The sequence below is a fragment of the Salvelinus alpinus genome, chromosome 5 (assembly GCF_045679555.1).
Source record: "Salvelinus alpinus chromosome 5, SLU_Salpinus.1, whole genome shotgun sequence".
In the NCBI taxonomy this organism is placed as follows: domain Eukaryota; kingdom Metazoa; phylum Chordata; class Actinopteri; order Salmoniformes; family Salmonidae; genus Salvelinus; species Salvelinus alpinus.
Window position 1 is genome coordinate 63449677 of NC_092090.1, and position 20475 is coordinate 63470151.

The window sequence follows — 20475 nt, forward strand, 5'->3', positions numbered from 1 at the left end:
CATGTGCCTCAGGTCAGCTGTGCTGCTTTTTACTTCTCATCATTCCAGTGTCTAAAATTGTCAAAATGTGGACTCCAGATTCATCCATCCAAGATTCATCCATTTCAAAAAGTTATACTACTACTAATATCCGGCATTGGTTATGGGTGAATGACTGTTGAAAACAGTAAAAAATGCTGAAGCAAATATCTGAACTGCTACAAACTAAGCCCCAAGAATAGAACACAGGTGATGTATAAAACAGAATTTATTTTTATATAAATACAAAAATAATTACTTTACACATGACTGTTTTTATACAGAATTAGCGGCATGTGTGGAGGACACTCATAACCACAATGTGGAGCTGTAGGGGCTTCGACAAAGGCACTGAACAGTAACCCATGTGGATAACACGCTCACACTAGAGCCAACATCAGCAAATACATTTCAAATCAGCTAGATCGCTGTTGCTTATTGGACTCAGCCTACACCCAAGGCACTGGGGTTTTACTACACCTGTGGAGGCCCATCCTACACGTAGCTAATGCTGTGTCCTCAATCACCAGTTGAACAGAGCTCGGAGGCGAAAACCAAACGTGAACACACCCAGTGAGAAAGCATACTAACTGTCATACGTATGGCATTAAGACTGAACTCAATTTGGAAGAGTGGATATAAAATGAATATGCATGCAGTGGTAAACAATGGCTACAGTTTTTCATGGGTCGTTCTTTGCTTGCGACAGAGCTAAAGCGGAATGTGCACTCTGCTCCGGTTCCTGCAAGAACGGTGCCACACTTTTCTCTCTGGCTTCAAATGTCACACCGTCACTTCTGTTGGACATAATACAGACAGATTTCAATGAGATTCAAGTAGGCCTACAGCTCTTTAACAGTAGGAGCAGGTTGGCTTCCAAAGTTTCTCAGCACCAGTAGAGGCTGTGACTTAAACCAGAGAGAAATGGGTGCGGAGTTTATGAAACGGGGGGGGGGGTCAACACCAATACACTCCACTCAGTATACATGTAAACATCGGTTCTTACTGGCAAAATGGTTATCCTCTATCCTTCCATCATTACAGGTATACTATGGGTAGGGACCAGAGTTTTTCCCAGCCATGTGACCAGACCCAGGAAATACATCAGGCCTCAACTATGGAAGATGGCTCACATACTCAGACAGACAAAATCCTGCTAGACTTTCAGTAGCAGAATATATAAAATGTTTACAATTAAATGCACAATGTATTAAAATTATAAAAAAGTACAGGTATTGAAATATAGAAACCAGCTGAAAGCAAGGTCACATTATAAAGCTGAATTCTACAGCAAAAGCTAGAGAGGTTCAGCACCAACTCTAAAACGGCAGAGTTCATTTGGGCTGGTGGGACAAAGCTACTGAACTGCCCCAACATCGGCTAACCTAACACACGTCTAACATCAACAATCTGTTTATAAAAATAAAAAACACTCAACTTGTGCTTTCACCCTGAACAGGAAAGAAAAGCACAGGTATAAAAGTTGGAAAATATCTAATACAAAAAGTCCAGTAAAGCTTTGGGTCATAACTCTGAGAGATTGCTGTAGCAGAGAGAAAAGAATATATCAGAAGGTCCAGAGGTGAGGGGTCAATTCTCTTTGAGTTCAATAGTGCACTGACTTTTATATTGGAAAACAAAACTCCTGCATACCTAACCTGGGATGTAATCATTAGTCCAAAAAATGTTGCAATGGAAACCATTTACGCCAAATGGAAAAAGACAGTTTCTATTAGACAAATTCAGGTAGGTACCTATCCGTTTGGTTCCTAGTGAATACACCCCAGTACTCTAAATTCTAAATTCCATGTCTAATTTCAGTTCATGAATAGGCTCATATTCAAATGAGATCGACCCTTGATCCTGAGCCTGATTGATTGACCTCCTGTCACTTATCCTTGTCACAGTACAAACCATTCCCGTTGGTTATTTCACCGTTGGTTTTGTTGTAGGGGTGGGCCCAGGTTTTGGCCTGAAGTACCTTGGGAAGCCTCTTCCCCTTGGTGTAGGCGTGGTACCAGAAGTTGAGGAAGAGGAGGAGGAAGACCAGGCCATAGAGGCCAATGATGTAGATGAAGATGGGGAACTGGTAGGGACAGTCCTTCATGAAGAAGTACTGCCAGATGTGGGTGGTCACGATCACAAACTGGATCTGAGGACAGACAGAGGACGGTCAAATATGACTTGTTTTTAACAATCCTATCCTTGCTCATGAAAAACGTATGACTTCTGATTCAAATTCAAGTTCAACTCCCACACTAGTCTAGTGCAGTGCAGTACGTACCAGCTGAATAGTGGTGAGGTACTTCTTCCACCAGAGGTACTTCTGGTAGGCGGGGCCCAGGGCAGACAGGCCGTAGTAGGTGTACATGATGACGTGGACCACACAGTTCAACAGGGCATGGAATGTCCCCTGGCCACCTAGAGGACGAGATGAGCTATTAGCAGTTAGGATTTTTTTTGTTCTATAGGGCAGTGGTTCCCAAACTTTTCAGTCCCGTACCCCTTCAAAACATTCAACCTCCAGCTGCGTACCCCCTCTAGCACCAGGGTCAGCGCACTCTCAAATGTTTTTTTGCCATCATTGTAAGCCTGCCACACACACACACACACACACACACACACACAATACATTTATTAAACATAAGAATGAGTTTGTCACAACCCGGCTCGTGGGAGGTGACAAAGATCTCTTATAGGACCAGGGCGCAAATAATAAATCAATAATTTTGCTCTTTATTTAACCATTTTACATATAAAACCTTATTTGTTCATCGAAAATTGTGAATAACTCACCACAGGTTAATGAGAAGGGTGTGCTTGAAAGGATGCACATAACTCTGCAATGTTGGGTTGTATTTGAGAGAGTCTCAGTCTTAAATAATTTTCCACAGTCTGTGCCAGTATTTAGTTTTCATGCTAGTGAGGGCCAAGAATCCACTCTCACATAGGTACGTGGCTGCAAAGGGCATCAGTGTCTTAACAGCGCGATTTTCCAAGGCAGAATACCATTTGGCAATGCAGAAATCTGGCTGTGGCTTCTGATTAAATTCAATTTTCATAGAACCACTTGTTGCAATTTCGATGAGGCTCTCTTGTTCAGAAATCGATAAGTGGACTGGAGGCAGGACATGAAAGGGATAACGAACACAGTTGTTTGTGTCATCCATTTCGGGAAAGTACCTTTGTAATTGCGCACCCTTCTCACTCAGGTCCTTCGCTATATCACATTTGACATTGTCTGTAAGCTTGAGTTCATTTGCACACAAAAAATAATACAATGATGGAAAGACCTGTGTGTTGTCCTTGTTAATGCAGACAGAGAAGAGAAGAGCTCCTTAATCATAGCCTCAATTTTGTCCAGCACATTGAATATAGTTGCGTAGAGTCCCTGTAATCCTAGATTCAGATCATTCAGGCGAGAAAAAACATCACCCAGATAGGCCAGTCGTGTGAGAAACTTGTCATCATGCAAGCGGTCAGACAAGTGAAAATTATGGTCAGTAAAGAAAACTTTAAGCTCGTCTCTCAATTCAAAAAAACGTGTCAATACTTTCCCCCTTGATAACCAGCGTACTTCTGTATGTTATAAAAGCGTTACATGGTCGCAGCCCATATCATTGCATAGTGCAGAAAATACACGAGAGTTCAGGGGCCTTGCTTTAACAAAGTTAACCATTTTCACTGTAGTGTCCAAAATAGTATTTCAAGCTGTCAGGTATTCCCTTGGCAGTAACAGCCTCTCGGTGGATGCTGCAGTGTACAAAAGTGGCGTCGGGAGCAACTGCTTGCACACGCGTTACCACTCCACTGTCTCCCTGTCATGGTTTTTGCGTCATCAGTAGATACCAACATGAGCAGCAGCTACGTTCGGCCACATATGGACCGTTAGTGGAATTCCCGCGAGAGAGTAACAGTTAATGTGATTGGATGTTAATTATTTGACTAGGCTACCTGTATTTGACATTGTGTTGTTATTTCGCTGAACACTAGATGGTTTAATTTTATTTTTGGCAGTGAAACGAGGCCACTCGGGTGAGAAGAAAACTCACCCAAATGTATAGCCCCGTTATAAATATAAATTAACTGTTTGAAAAAAAATCACATTTATATTTGGCGTACCCCCGACGGCATTGCGCGTACCCCAGTTTGGGAATACCTGCTATACGGCAATGCTATCCCTAAGTGGCCATGTTTCTGTGTTCCAATTTGACAACAGCTACTAAGGAAGTCAACATGCTGAATACTGACATTTTCCTGGTAGAGACCATCACTAATCTGCTGGTATAACCCATTAGGAGTTATGACACCAATGTGCTAATACAGTCACTGTACCAATTCAAGCACTTATATACTGTACCTGGAGCGAACCGGACCCCAAACCACCAGGTAAAGGGCATGATAGAGTGATGATAGACATGGAGGAACGTAATTTGACTGTTCTTCTTCCTCAGAACAAAGAAGATCTAAAAGGGAGAATTCAGCCATTTAACTTAAAGGCCCAGTGCAGTCAAAATTCATTTTTTCCCCCTGTGGTTTATATCATATTGTACAACAGCTGATGAAACTAACACTGTAAAAGTGTGAAAAAAATGTGATCAGTGTAATTTCCTAAAAAGTTGCTGGTTGAAAATACAATCTACACAGGACCTTCTAAAATCAGCAGGTTTGAACAGGTGGGAGTGTCTGCTTTCCATGGTGACATCACCATGCAGTAAATTGGTGAATAAACCAATAAGGAGTGTTCCAAACCGCTTTGCCAATAACAGCTATTTTTCAGTTTCTCTCTCCCCACTCAGACCACTTAAAGACAGTCCTAGTAAAATTATCGCTTGAGAAGTAATTTCGCTAAAAAGCTATTTTTGCTCAAATGAATGGAAATCTATTACAAATCAAATCAAATTGTATTAGTCACATGCGCCGAATACAACAGGTGTAGACCTAACAGTGAAATGCTTACTTATGAGCCCTTAACCAACAATGCAGTTGAATAGGGAATAGGCTTTGTCGTGCTCTCTTAACTACTGTCTTGGTGTGCTTGGACCATGTTAGTTTGTTGGTGATGTGGACAGCAGAGAACTTGAAGCTCTCAACCTGCTCCACTGCAGCCCCGTCGATGATAATGGGGGAGTGCTGGGTCCTCTTTTTCCTGTAGTCCACAATCATCTCCTTTGTCTTGATCACGTTGAGGGAGAGGTTGTTGTCCTGGCACCACACGGCCAGGTCTCTAACCTCCTTCCTATAGGCTGTCTCGTCAATGTCTGTGATCAGACCTACCACTGTTGTGTCTTCGGCAAACTTAATGATGGTTTTGGAGTCATGCCTGGCCGTGCAGTCATGAGTGAACAGAGACTGAGCACACACCCCTGAGGGGCCCCAGTGTTGAGGATCAGCGTGGCGGATGTGTTGCTACCTACCCTTACCACCTGGGGGCGGCCTTTGAGGAAGTCCAGTTGCAGAGGGGGGTGGTTAGTCCCAGGGTCCTTAGCTTATTGATGAGCTTTGAGGGCACTATGGTGTTGAACGCTGAGCTGTAGTCAATGAATGGCATTCTTACATAAGTGTTCCTTTCGTCCAGGTGGAAAGGGCAATGTGGAGTGCAATAGAGATTGCATTATCTGTGGATCTGTTGGGGCAGTATGCAAATTGGAGTGGGTCTAGGGTTTCTGGGATAATGGTGTTAATGTGAGCCATGACCAGCCTTTCAAAGCACTTCATGGCTACAGATGTGAGTGCTACGGGTCGGTAGTCATTTAGGCAGGTTATCTTAATGTTCTTGGGCACAGGGACTATGGTGGTCTGCTTAAAACATGTTGGTATTACAGACTCGGACAGGGAGAGGTTGAAAATGTCAGTGAAGACACTTGCCAGTTGGTCAGCGCATGCTCGCAGCACACATCCTGGTAATCTGTCTGGCCCTGCGGCCTTGTGAATGTTGACCTGTTTAAAAGGTCTTACATCGGCTGCGGACAGCGTGATCACACTGTCGTCCAGAACAGCTGGTGCTCTCATGCATGTTTCAGTGTTATTTGCCTCGAAGCGAGCATTTAAGTAGTTCAGCTCGTCTGGTAGGCTCGTGTCACTGGGCAGCTCTCGGCTGTGCTTCCCTTTGTAGTCTGTAATGGCTTGCAAGCCCTGCCACATCCGACGAGCGTCAAAGCCGGTCTAGTACAATTCGATCTTAGTCCTGTATTGACGCTTTGCCTGTTTGATGGTAAGTCAGAGGGCATAGCGGGATTTCTTATAAGCTTCTGGGTTAGAGTACCGCTCCTTGAAAGCAGCAGCTCTAGCCTTTAGCTCAGTGTGGGTGTTGCCTGTAATACATGGCTTCTGGTTGGGGTATGTACGTACGGTCACTGTTGGGACAACGTCATCGATGCACTAATTGATGAAGCCAATGACTGATGTGGTGTACTCCTCAATGCCACCGGAGGAATCCCGGAACATATTCCAGTCTGTGCTAGCAAAACAGTCCTGTAGCTTAGCATATGCTTCATCTGACCACTTTTGTACTGATCTAGTCACTGGTGCTTCCTGCTTCAAGTACAGTAAGGTACTCGATTGTTACCCAGAGATGATTTCATATTGATATAAAAACAGCTGCATTGGGCCTTTAACAGAACAAGACAAAGAAAAAAACGGACAATTGAACAAGCGAAACACAGACTCTCAGAAAGCTGTACTAAAGAGAATCAGCTTACTGTGTCCAACATCTCTATGAACTTTGAGAAGTAGTAGAGCCAACACGTCCCAGCCATCTAAAAGGAGGAGAGCGAGGTTATTTGTAGCAAGACAGGAATCATTAATTTTCTTACAGATAAGCAAAACCATCAAATTCAAAATGGTGGTTACCTAACAGGCCTCACGACCACACGACTAATGACATTATGCAACACAGAAAACGTGGTGTGAGTCACGACTATGGAATGGCCTGCGCTCAATGATTCTTTGTTCCAAAAGTTTGTTAGCATTCTAGAGTCAGTGGAGGAATCCACAGGTGAATGGGTGTTAATAGAGACAAAGGAACTACCCGTACTAGTAGTTTGGAGATCTCTTCCTGTACTGTAGCAGGTTGCGTCACATTCTACAGCTCTTACCCTCAATGCCTGCGGCGAGTCCGAGTAGTCCACTAGGTCGCAGTGGAACGTGTAGCCCGTCCCCCAGCCCGACATCACATACTACAGTAAGAGACAATTCATTAAAATCAACATACTCCTAATCACAACACAGTTGTTGTTGCGCTTGCTCTCCTTTAAACAAAGACTAGACGCCAACTGAAATGCACCGTCTCCACATTGAAACGAAAGAATGTAGTGTAAAGTTTCACAAATTGGAAACCACGATTGTTGAGTTTTTTGCTAAACAAGATCGTATTGCTTGACGAGGCAGTAACAAACACTAGAGCCTGTCAGAAGTCCATTGAGAAAGAGACCAACCTCATAGCACATGTAGAGGGACAAGGCGACCACGCTGAAGTTGTAGAAAATTAGAATTTCTTTGAGGTGGAAGGCCTTGCGGTTCTCCATGAGTCTGGGCCCCAGCCGGGTGACAAAGTAGATGTACGCCACGATTATTATGGTTTGGGGGAGCGGCGACGACATGAGAAACCAGTCTTCTGTCCTGGGGTCTGGAAAGCAGAGAAGGGTTGAGTGTGATTCAACATAACTCAATACATCATGCTATCTAGCCAACCATTCAACTGAGATACACCAATATGAACAAATTTAAGAGGGTAGATTTAGAATCGATCCCCATGGCTTGTAATTATCAGCACCATTTCATCAACCCCAAAAGACCAACATGGCTAGATGAAGAGTCTATATCTGTCCGTTTCCACCAAGTAACACAATAGAAGAGAATGTTGCATAATGCTTTTATGCGTTATCCTTTGGCTTCCACTGGAATTGAACATTTACCTTTTAAATAACAAAACTAAAAATCTATGCATCGCTGGACAGCAGTTAGTGATGGATCCTCACCTGCATTCTTCATGAAGTTTTCATACCAGAGTCCGGCCCTGGCCGTTAGATCCCTGAACTCCATGTCTCTCTGAGCTCCTGTAGCCGTCCTGGAGGAGGAAACACACAGGTCAGAGGTTAAAGATTAGTGCTGTGACAGAGGTAAGACAGTGGTTCTTGCTATCCGGGATCCTTGGGACTGTCAACTATGATGTCACCCAATTGAAATGTCAAAGAGTTCGGGTTAGGTCAGGGTTATGGGTAGGGATGTACCAAGAATTCCGTATAGCACTAACCCAGAGATCAGATGTATACGTTCAGGCAGTCCTACAGTAGTGTTCATGGACGGGATGATCCACATGAAATAACATCCCTTAAATTTCAATCTTACTCTCTTGGTCATAACATTTACATGATCTAGTCCTAGATCACCCCATTTCCCTCTAATAAATAGGCATGTACCATATTCAAATACTCTGTGACCAACGTGGATGGGTCATATACAATATACCAGCCCTGAATGAAAGGCTGTATTGTTAAAGTGAAATGAGTCCAATCAGCATCTCTCTCTCTCCTCTTGGTCAGTATCTCATTGGAAGACAAGGGATGGAGTGTTGACAGCACAATGGCCATCAGTCAGGCTTCCTCACCCATAGGGCTCTGGTGCACTAAATAGTGAATAGGGTGCCATTTGGAAATACAGACAGTCAGCATGCAGGGAACAGCAAAGCACTCATTCACTGGAGTGTGTGGCACATGTGCACACAGGGACAGTCATTATAATGAAGACAATATTATAATAATTCTGTTATACAACTAATAGCCCATGTAGTCCTACTCAACGTCTTCCCATTCAAGATGACCTGCATTCTAAATATCAGTCTACCGTTCCCAAGCCGACATGCCTGTTGCTAGGCGGGAGGGAAAGATTAGGATCCACACAGACAGATTAAGGAGCAAGACTGGATCGGTCAACCAATGATAGCCATTAACAGGGAGGGAGCTAAGGTTAAATGGCATTCACAGAGAACAGCTACATGAGGCTAGGGTTACTATCCTGACATCTCTCTATTCAATAAAAGTACAACCTGAAGACACAGAATGCCAAGCCAGATAACAAAGCTACATTCTAGAAAAATTAGGCCAATACTCAACACAAGTGGATTGCTGACTGACATGTACACCATGTCCATGTCAGACTTCCTTTCAAACAGTCTACTGCAAACTAAACCAGCGGATAGCTAAGCCGTCATGCAATATATTATAAGCAGGGAGGGGGTCCTTTTATTTAACCCATGAGACACAATGCTCGTTAAGATTCAGCCTAACATGATGTAGGCCTAAGTACTAGTAAAACAAGACAACATGTAGAGCCATGTGAAGCAGTCACTTTACATTCCTAGAAGGGTGGGGGGAGGAAGACGAGCTGAACCCTTGGTCTCTTTCCCATCACTGGAGACACCAAGAAACCTACCGATTCTAAAGATCCACACAATGCAAGATCATCCTACATACCTGAAACTATAAATTCAGTCCTTTGGAAGTACTTTACTTAAAAGTATTCCAAAATACAAACAGGTATTGTGCGCTGCGTGTAGTTGAAAAGAGACTTCTCCAACTCAAACCCGCAGTCTACAAAATCCAACAGAACAGACCGTGTAGAACATTCCAGACTACGGGATACACAGTGTTATCTGGCAAAGCCTGCCGTGTGAAACTTCCAAGATAAGATAAGCTTTAAAAGGTGCATTATACAGATATCGCTCTGCCATTTCCTGGTAGCTAAAATTCTGATAGTTTGCCTAAATCAAATCAAATTTTATTGGTCCCATACACATGGTTAGCAGATGTTAATGCGAGTGTAGCGAAATGCTTGTGTTCTAGTTCCGACCATGCAGTAATATTTAACAAGTAATCTAACAATTTCACAACAACTACCTTATACACACCGAAATGTAAAGGAATGAATAAGTACATATAAATATATGGATGAGCGATGGCCGAACGGCATAGGCAAGATGCAGTAGATGGTACAGAGTACAGTATATACATATGAGATGAGTAATGTAGGGTATGCAAACATTATATAAAGTGGCATTGTTTAAATTGACTAGTGATACATTTATAAAAATCTAATTTTTTATTATTAAAGTGGCTAGAAATGAGTCAGTATGTTGGCAGCAGCCACTCACTGTTAGTGATGGCTGTTTAACAGTCTGATGGCCTTGAGATGGAAGCTGTTTTTCAGTCTCTCGGTCCCGGCTTTGATGCACCTGTACTGACCTCGCCTTCTGGATGATAGTGGTGTGAACAGGCAGTGGCTCGGGTGGTTGTTGTCCTTGATGATCTTTTGGCCTTCCTGTGACATTGGGTGGTGTAGGTGTCTTGGAGGGCAGGTAGTTTGCCCCTGGTGATGCATTGTGCAGACCTCACTACCCTCTGGAGATCCTTGCGGTTTTGGGCGGAGCAGTTGCCGTACCAGGCGGTGATACAGCCCGACAGGATGCTCTCGATTGTGCATCTGTAAAAGTTTGTGAGGGTTTTTGGTGACAAGCCAAATTTCTTCAGCCTCCTGAGGTTGAAGAGGCGCTGTTGCGCCTTCTTCACCACGCTGTCTGTGTGGGTGGACCATTTCAGTTTGTCCGTGATGTGTACGCCGAGGAACTTAAAATGTTCCACCTTCTCCACTACTGTCCTTTCAATGTGGATAGGGGGGTGCTCCCTCTGCTGTTTCCTGAAGTCCACGATCATCTCCTTTGTTTTGTTGACATTGAGTGTGAGGTTGTTTTCCTGACACCACACTCCGAAAGCCCTCACCTCCTCCCTGTAGGCCGTCTCGTCGTTGTTGGTAATCAAGCCTACCACTCTAGTGTCGTCTGCAAACTTGATGATTGAGTTGGAGGCGGGCATGGCCACGCAGTCATGGGTGAACAGGGAGTACAGGAGAGGGCTGAGAACGCACCCTTGTGGCGCCCCAGTGTTTAGGATCAGCGGGGTGGAGATGTTGTTTCCTACCCTCACCACCTGGGGGCGGCCCGTCAGAAAGTACAGGACCCAGTTGCACAGGGCGGGGTCGAGACCCAAGGTCTTGATCTTAATGACGAGTTTGGAGGGTACTGTGGTGTTAAATGCTTAGATCACTGGCCATTTCGAATCCCACCGTACCTTCTCCGCTGTGCAATCCAGTTTCCGAGCTGGTCACTGGTGCACCTCAGCCACGCTCAAGGTACTAAATGATATCATAACCGCCATTGATAAAAGACAGTACTGTGCAGCCGTCTTCATCGACCTGGCCAAGACTCTGTCAATCACCACATTCTTATCGGCAGACTCAACAGCCTTGGTTTCTCAAATGACTGCCTCACCTGGTTCACCAACTACTTCTCAGATAGAGTTCAGTGTCAAATCGGAGGGCCTGTTGTCCGACCTCTGGCAGTCTCTATGGGGGTACCACAGGGATTCAATTCTCGGGCCGACTCTTTTCTCTGTATATATATCAACAATGTCGCTCTTTCTGCAGGTGATTCCTTGATCCACCTCTACGCAGACGACACCATTCTGCATACATCTGGCCCTTCTTTGGACACTGTGTTAACAAACCTGCAAACGAGCTTCAATGCCATACAACACTCCGTGGCCTCCAACTGCTCTTAAACGCTAGTAAATCTAAATGCATGCTCTTCAACCGATCGCTGCCCGCTCCCGCCTGCCCGACTAGCATCACTACTCTGGAGGATTCTGACTTAGAATATGTGGACAACTACAAATACCTAGGTGTCTGGCTAGACTGTAAACTCTCCTTCCAGACTCATATTAAACATCTCCAATCCAAAATTCAATCTAGAATCGGCTTCCTATTTAGCAACAAAGTCTCCTTCACTCACGCTACCAAACATACCCTCGTAAAACTGACTATCCTACCGATCCTCGACTTCGGCGATGTCATTTACAAAATAGCCTCCAACACTCTGCCATCCGTTTTGTCACCAAAGCCCCATATACCACCCACCACTGCAACCTGTATGCTCTCGTCAGCTGGCCCTCGCTACATATTCGCCGCCAGACCCACTGGCTCCAGGTCATCTAAGTCTTTGCTAGGTAAAGCTCCGCCTTATCTCAGCTCACTGGTCACCATAACAACACCCACACGTAGCATGCGCTCCAGCAGGTATATCTCACTGGTCATCCCCAAAGCCAAGACCCCCTTTCCTTCCAGTTCCCTGCTGCCAATGACTGGAACGACTTGCAAAAATCACGGAAGTTGGAGACATATCTCCCTCGCTAACTTTAAGCATCAGCTATCTGAGCAGCTTACAGATCACTGCAGCTGTACACAGCCCATCTGTAAATAGCCCATCCAACTTCCTACCTCATCCCCATATTGTTTTTATTTACTTTTTTTGCTCTTTTGCACACCTTGCACATCTTTTTTGCACACCTTTGCTCTATTTCTACTTGCACATCATCTGCACATCCATCACTCCAGTGTTAATTTTCTAAATTGTAATTACTTCGCTACTATGGCCTATTTATTGCCTTACCTCCTTACGCCATTTGCACACACTGTGTGTATATATATATATATATATATATATATATATATATATATATATATATATATATATATAGATATAGACTTTTCTATTGTGTTTTTATTTGTGTCGCACTGCTTTGCTTTATCTTGGCCAGGTCGCAGTTGTAAATGAGAACTTGTTCTCAACTCGCCTACCTGGTTAAATAAAAGGTGAAGAAAAAAAAACACAAAAAACTAATGGCATCAACATAATCAACATAACATAAGATCAACATTATAAAATAGTAGGTGATTCCTTGGGCAAACTGCACTACCATGTGGATCTACACAACACTTTACAGGTCATGCAGGTTTCCTCTTTGACTGATAAGGTGTGGTGTCACACAATGGGATAGCACTGGATGTCTGAGTCATTCAAATCCTTGGTTGACATGGTGACACCATTATTAGACACACAGACACCCACACAAGCTTTCACATGTTCATTTCAGTTCATGCAATTGACACCTTTCCTGTCTGACAGCTCCCACCCCTTACAAAAAAAGATTAGTGCAGTCAGAGTGCAGTATAACTGCAGTATGCTGCAAATACTGTGTCCAAAATATGCTTTTTTTTACTGCAGTAATTTTCAGTTCAACTGCAGTTATTCTGCAATGACCGCTTCCAAAATAACACATTCGACTGCAGTTACTGCACTTTTATTGCAGTTTCAAAACGGCAATCTTTTTTTTGTAAGGGACCCTGATGAAGCTAGTCCAACTGGCCACCAGATGGCACTATTATTCCTTTTACATCATTTGTCATCTGCATCTGACTTTAAAGTGCCCAGGCAGCTAAACACTCATGTCCCCCTGGCAGCCTGCTTGTACATAAATAATCCTCAATTCAGGCTGCAAAGGTGTCAGTTTCCTCCTTAACTCGATTCGACAGGGAAAATATGCAGACCGTCTTAATAAAACAATTTTCCACCACTATTTTCGGACAACTTCTAGATGTTGCACACTCTTTTCAGTGCAGTCTTTTTTACCCATGAAAATGGTGCTGGAAAATTGTGTTTTATTATGACAGTATGCATATTTTCCCAGTTATTTTAGGCAGGCGGGTCATTAAACCGAGTTAAGGAGGACCCCGACACCTTTGCAGCCTGAATGGAGGATGCTTTATATACTAGCCGGACTCCGGGGGACACGAGTGTATAGCTGGATGGGCTGAGAAGGGTAACAATTACCCCATCTGTTGGGCATTGCTTTCCTGCAGGTCTGTCAACGATGGCAGGTGTTTGGCAGGCAGGAGCGAAAGACATTGTGTGCGTCAGTACACAGCAGGCAGGATAGGTAGCTAGCTAGAACACGGTAAACTGTTTCCTTCAACCCCCGCCTGCTGGGCACTGCTTTCCCACAGTTCTGTAAACAACGGTGAGGGCAGACGTTTGGCAGGTGTTAGCGAAGGACATTGTGTGCTAGCTAGCTAGGACACCGGTTGACTGTCCTTTGCCCCCCAAAAGACTCTGATAATACTTTCATTTTCTTTTTGACCCACATCTTTAAATCGTATAGACAATGAGGGGAAATCCAGGAGACCAGTCAGTATCTGGTGTGACCACTATTTGCCTCATTTGCGACATCTCCTTCGCATAGAGTTGATTAAGCTGTTGATTGTGGCCTGTGGAATGTTCTCCCACTCTTCTTCAATGGCTGTGCAAAGTTACTGGATATTGGCGGGAAATGGAACACGCTGTCATACACGTCGATCCAGAGCATCCCAAACACGCTCAATGGGTGACTGGTGTCTGGTGAGTATGCAGACCATGGAAGAACTGGGACATTTTCAGCTTCCAGGAATTGTGTACAGATCCTTGCGACATGGGGTCGTGCAATATCATGCTGAAACATGAGGTGATGGCGGCGGATGAATAGCACGACAATGGGCTTCAGGATCTCGTCACGGTATCTCTGTGCATTCAAATTGCCATCGATAAAATGCAATTGTGTTTGTTGTCTGTAGCTTATGCCTGCCCATACCATAACCCCACAGCCACCATGGGTTCACAACATTGACGTCAGAAAACCACTTGCCCACATGACACCATACACGTGGTCTACGGCTGGTTGGACACCAAATTCTCTAAAATTATGTTGGAGGCGGCTTATGGTAGAGAAATTAACATTACATTCTCTGGTAACAACTCTGGTGGACATCCCTGCAGTCAGCACACCAATTGCACCCTCCCTCAAAACTTGAGACATCTGAGGCATTGTGTGAGAAAACGGCACATTTTAGTGGCCTTTTGTTCCCAGCACAAGGTGCAACTGTGTAATGATCATGCTGTTGAATCAGCTTCTTGATATGCCACGCCAGTCAGGTGGATGGATTATTTTTGCAAAGGAGAAATGCTCACTATCAGGGACTTAAATTTGTGCACAAATTTGAGAAATAGCTTGGAACATTTCTGGGATCTTTTATTTCAGCTAATGAAACATAGGACAAAACTTTATATTTGTGCTCAGTGTTTGTTTGTCCTCTGTTGTGTGGATTTGGTTGCTAAATTCCATACTGTTAAAATGTTAAATACAACCACCAACTGTTACCTCATTGCTGTTGCTATAACATGGCAACTCAGCTCAATGCACATGTGACAATTGAATCTCAACAAGCAAACAGTCAGTCCGGTGGTTGTATTTGATTAACGTTTTTTTTATGTATTTCAGCATACAAATAAAGGCACGCAACAAAAGAGGCTAACCATAGGTACACGCATAGGCGGAAATCCCAGGGGGGACAGGGGGGACACGACCCCCCCATCCTGGGAAAAATATGATTTGTCCCCCCCAATATATCACTGTAAACATAACTATGTAATTTCAATAATATTAATAATACGCAATGAAAGCACTTGTGCTGATTATAGACACTTAATAGCGCGTTTTTAAGTTTCACAAGATTGCGACCCCCCCCGCCCTTTGCCTCACAATGGTTTGATCCACTGCCAGTTCTTTAGCTTGCAAGGTAATAGAGGGTTCGTATCTACTGTCCGAAAGGCACTCAGTGTACGTAACTGACGTGAGGTAATCCAGTCAATCGCGCCATAGCAATGTATATATTTTTTTAATGTTGCAGGGTTCACACACTAGCTGAATTTGCAGAGCTGGCGCGCAAACTAAAGCAAACATTAACTATCAAGCTAGCTAGTACCTATTCCATTTATGTGGCGTCGTCAAAGATGGAATATTTGCTATCGTCAGTTTATTCCAAGATTAGCATGCAGCTGTAGTGCTTCAAAGTCCCTGTGATAAGGTTAGCGATAAACTGAAGTCCAAACTGAACAGAACTACACTCTCTTATACCATTGTCTTAAATATATTTAATGGTCTCGTTGCAAAAGCAAAATTGTCGCTAGTTTTTTTTTTTTTCACCTTTAACCAGGTAGCAAAGATTATAGCAAACACCACAGAAACGGAATTGGTGCTCGCTAGCTTTGCAAATTCATCTATTGTTGGAAGCCTGCCAATATGAAACAAACTATGTTAAAATTTCAAAACGTTGCAGCATGTGTTGTGTAAATGTGTGTGTGCAGCTAGACCGGTCAGCCAGCCATGTAGAAAAATGTCAGAAAAAAGTAAAAAGACGGACATCAGAGTATTTTTCAGTCACCAAAACGCAAAGTAAGAACTCTAGTAGCCTAATATCTCAAAGACGAGTTGATAAAATGTTAATAAGAAAGAAGTGAAATGCTAATGGAAATGTTTCACAATGATGTCATTAGGCAGAGCAGGCAACAGACGGCACACAGACAGAACTAGGGACAGATGGGCAGGGACAGACTGGCAGAGACAGGGAGTCTCAGGTAAGTTTGTTGAGTCTTTGTTTGGCAACATTATGAAAGGTTCTCTCTTTTTTTAGACTTGTAAAATAGGGGCATAATTGGAAAATGCCATGGATACCCCCACTCTCAACTTAAACTGGTGACTGAACTAAAATGTGTTTAAGGCAATGGTATTGCTGTTGTGGTTAATTGTGTAGTTCTGGGTACCGGTAGTTAGGAGTACAGCAAACATCTTATTTATTTTCTAGGAGACAGACTGTGAGTCAGTGAGGGTGGTGAAAGGGAAAGAGCCAAGGAGAGAGACTTCAGAGGACAGTGTCACAGCCACGGCAGGACCAGGTGTCACCCTTGTTGCCAACAGCACCAGTATAGGGGACAGTGGCACAGCATCGTCCAGTTTACCTCAGTGATGACACAGAACCATATCAGCCACACCCACAATTTATAGAACCGCAAACTCTTGCAAACAGAGTGTTGACCTTTCAAGAGAGAGGAACACTGCACTGATAAGGAACACTGCTATAACTATTATTATTAGTAGTATTATAATGATTTAAACAAGTTGGGACAACCCTTCAGTTAACTACTGTACCTAACAATTATCCAGTAGTAGTGATTATGGTCCCTCAATATACATTTAACATATTACAACATAGTCTATGTGTTACAGCACTACTTTTGGTGTCCCCCTCAGGAATTGCTCCTGAGAAAATTTCATGTAATTGTCCCCTCCAAGGTTGACATCAGATTTTCGCCCCTGGGTACACGGTAAGGGTTTAAGAATTTAAATCTTTAAGTATAGATTGCATAGCGACTTGAAGGATTCGGAGATTACTTCAAGTGAGAATGCATGCATTTAAGTATTCCAATAAGGCCCAGTAGCATAAAACGTCTTAAGTGTATTTCCCACTTTAAATCAGTTGCACAAAACATTTTAGGGCGAATTACCCCCTTAAATTAAGTGATCAAGTTAAGGGTGCCCGTGATTTCCCTTAACTGCATCATTCAGTACGGATATCGATGTAAACAGCATTTGTGGAGATGAATGTCGCTTTCCTCTGCCCTGGTTTCAAAAGGAATACAGCCACCAGTTAGCTAGCTAAACAATGGAAGGGGCACAATCCAAGACCTACAAAGCTACCTACTCTAAATTAACTTGACGTGCTAGAAAGCAATAGAAACAAGTTGAGAACAAAAATAAATGGTTTAATATCTTCGGAATCAATTCGTTTCTCCTTTCTTGAACGCAGAAGTTCTATTTTGCGATCTCGTTTTAAGACGTTCAGTAAGTAACTCAAGTCGTCTCCATGGTAACCTGAGTCTTTCTGCCGTACCTGCCTTCAAACTACCGTAAAACCCTTCAATTATGTCCTTACCTAAGGAAATGTTTGAGGGGCTCTAGGCAACACCCTTAGGTATGAGGATGTTATTCCTTAAAGGAATACTTAAGATGTTTTATGCAATTAGGCTTCACAGAAAGGAATTCCGTCATAGTAATCCCGGTAGTAACTCGTCGGTCAAGACTCATCACCGGCCCACGAAGACAAGCTCTAGAGGACTGGCACGAGACCTGATTAAAACAGGAATCGTTCAGCAACACAGAATAACAGTCATCCCAAAAATGGATGCCACAACACGGACTTCAAACTAAAAATCCCTTCAACCTCAAATGTCGGACAAACTGTGACGTGACTATCAATTAAGATGTTTAGCATATCACATACGGTAATATGACATCCTCACAGAGTAGACTGCTGAAGTAAAGTTATTATTCAGTGTATCAATGCCGTAACATAGCCTAATTCACAAACCTCCAATATAGTGAGAGCATCCTACTACTCGGTCCTACGTTACTTCTCCTCCAGTGCTTTGCCGGTGGATCAGCTGTGAGCGTTTGACGAATGGGGTGTCAAACTAGCAATTTGCAAAGAGTCCCATAGTCCCCTCCCTACTGTGTAACTGCCGTGCATTGATACGGAAAGAGGGCGGAGAATGAGCCTGACGTTTGCTTTCTTCGAGAAACCCGTCGAAACGGATTGGCAATATTAGGAAATCTGTCGTTATGAACTTTGAATAATACTTTTAAGATAAATTGTGCTAAACATTTCTTAAAGAATCCAACTTCAATTTAGAATTTCATCCCTCATATCTTCTTCCATTTTGGTGGCTTCAATTATTTTACTTTGTAACTATGACATTGATAAGATTCCTACAAAATGATCTGCTTTTCATAGACAAGTAACGTTATTCTTAGCGTGGTCGTTAATATATTTTAAAAAAATTCCCCCGCATAGGTATTACATTTGGAACAATAAGGATATTTTGTATAGAAACAAGTCTTTTATTTTTTAAGAACTGGTTCAATAATATCCTGCTGGTGAGTCAGCTTTATAATTCAGGATTGTTACTCAATTATGAGGAATTTTTATCAAGTTACAATATCCCGGTTACACCTAGAGTTCGCCATAGTCTTTGATGCTATTCCATCTGGGACTCTCATGTTGTTTAGAGGTGTAACCAGACCTCACCTTCTTGACCTACTCTCCCTTAATCCAGTTGACTCTCCAATAGGAAAAATGTGTTTCTCCTTGCTCCCTCAGAACAACAGATCTATACGTGCTTTATTTCAAAGGGATATTGTATCCATTCCTTATGTCACAACTTACTGGAATACATTTGTCAATAATATCTGTTGGAAAAAAGTCTGTTTATTACCACACAAATCACCAACACTATACATTTCCATTTTTGTATGAAAAATGAAAACGATAAATCAGTTATTACAACAGACATTCAAATTCTGTTAAGGTTTATTCTCTAACACCACAGTAGGTGTTAAACTGCATTTGTAGTTTTAGAGAAGTCTTCAGTAGCACCATGATTATATTCTTAACTACACTCCCCTACATATTTATTTGGACATTGAAGCTAAAACGTTTAATTTGGCTCTATACTCCAGTATTTGAGATAAATGTTATATTATCCAATGTTTCCTATAAAGGGACAGTGCAAAATGTCACCTTTTATTTTAGGGTATTTTTATTACATATGTGTTATACCATTTAGAAATTAAAGAACTTTATCTATCTAGTCCCCCCATTTGACGGTGTCATAAGAATTTGGACAAATTCCCTTTATAGTCTATTAAATTTAGTCAAGTTTAGTATTTGGTGCCATATTCCTAGCCATTCTTAGAAATGAATGGTAAATAATGTAATGTGTGATTTTGGAGAAACTTTTATAAGATTACAATGATGTTTCTGAAAACTTCTACATTAATGTGGATGCTACCATGATTACGGATAATCATGAATGAATCGTGAATAATGATGAGTAAGAAAGTTTGAGGCATAAATGTCATTCCCAAAATAAATGTAATTGGTGAGAGGAAAAGCATGTCTTGTCGGGTATGATATTTGTGTCTAACTTTCTTTTTCATCATTATTCATTCATGATTATCCGTAATCATCCACATTAATGTAGATTACATTTTTTTTTTAACCTTTGTTTAACTAGGGAAGTTAAGAACAAATTCTTATTTATAATGACGGCCTACACCAGCCAAACCCGGACGACGCTGGGCCAATTGTACAGGTAGGTGTGTTTATGCATCAGTCCTCATCACGGCTCCATGCGTCTTCAAAAGCAGGGTACACCGTAGCCTGGCTCCCACCCTGGGACAGAAAAATACCTTGCTCTTTTGTTGTTTTGAGTGAATGCGATTAGGTAATCAGGAAAGCATTACATAAGTGCAAGCAATTGCAGTCATTGTAAATAATAATTTGTTCTTAATTGATGCACCTGGATAAATACATATATTATTCAGTTTCCAAAGCTAAATATAAAAACCAGTGAATCTGGATAGGGAGGTGGCCTAAGATACTTACAGACATAATTTTATCAGCACCTGGGAAATGTAGCCAAGGTGAGGCAGCGTGACTGTGACTGCCTGTGTGTTGGTGTGTGTGCATGCACCTGGTTACCCGAGTAAGGTGCAGCACAAGCCACAACCCCTATGATCTAATTCCTGTGTGCACAAAGGCTTGGTTGGTCTGCATTGTTGACTGGAATCAAAGAATAAGTCCCTAATAGATGGCTGTCTATTAGCTTGGCTAATGCAATTGCATTTTAGAATGAGAACA

At 42.6% G+C, this 20475-nt stretch overlaps 1 protein-coding gene and 1 long non-coding RNA gene across 2 annotated transcripts; one reads left to right on the forward strand and one right to left on the reverse strand.

The window, feature by feature from the left end:
* Nucleotides 1-229: 229 nt before the first annotated feature.
* On the reverse strand, nt 230-18346 carry LOC139576475 (very long chain fatty acid elongase 7-like). The gene is made up of 8 exons (XM_071402632.1): nt 18145-18346; nt 7998-8086; nt 7455-7645; nt 7116-7196; nt 6720-6776; nt 4379-4484; nt 2303-2439; nt 230-2170 (listed from the first exon to the last, which is right to left on the reverse strand). Exons 1-8 carry the CDS (start codon nt 18162-18164, stop codon nt 1907-1909), a joined length of 945 nt encoding a protein of 314 aa, XP_071258733.1. The 5' UTR covers nt 18165-18346; the 3' UTR covers nt 230-1906.
* Nucleotides 16304-19123, forward strand: LOC139576476 (uncharacterized). The gene is made up of 2 exons (XR_011675122.1): nt 16304-16354; nt 16582-19123. It is a non-coding gene; the product is annotated as an uncharacterized lncRNA (long non-coding RNA).
* The last annotated feature ends 1352 nt before the right edge of the window (nt 19124-20475 follow it).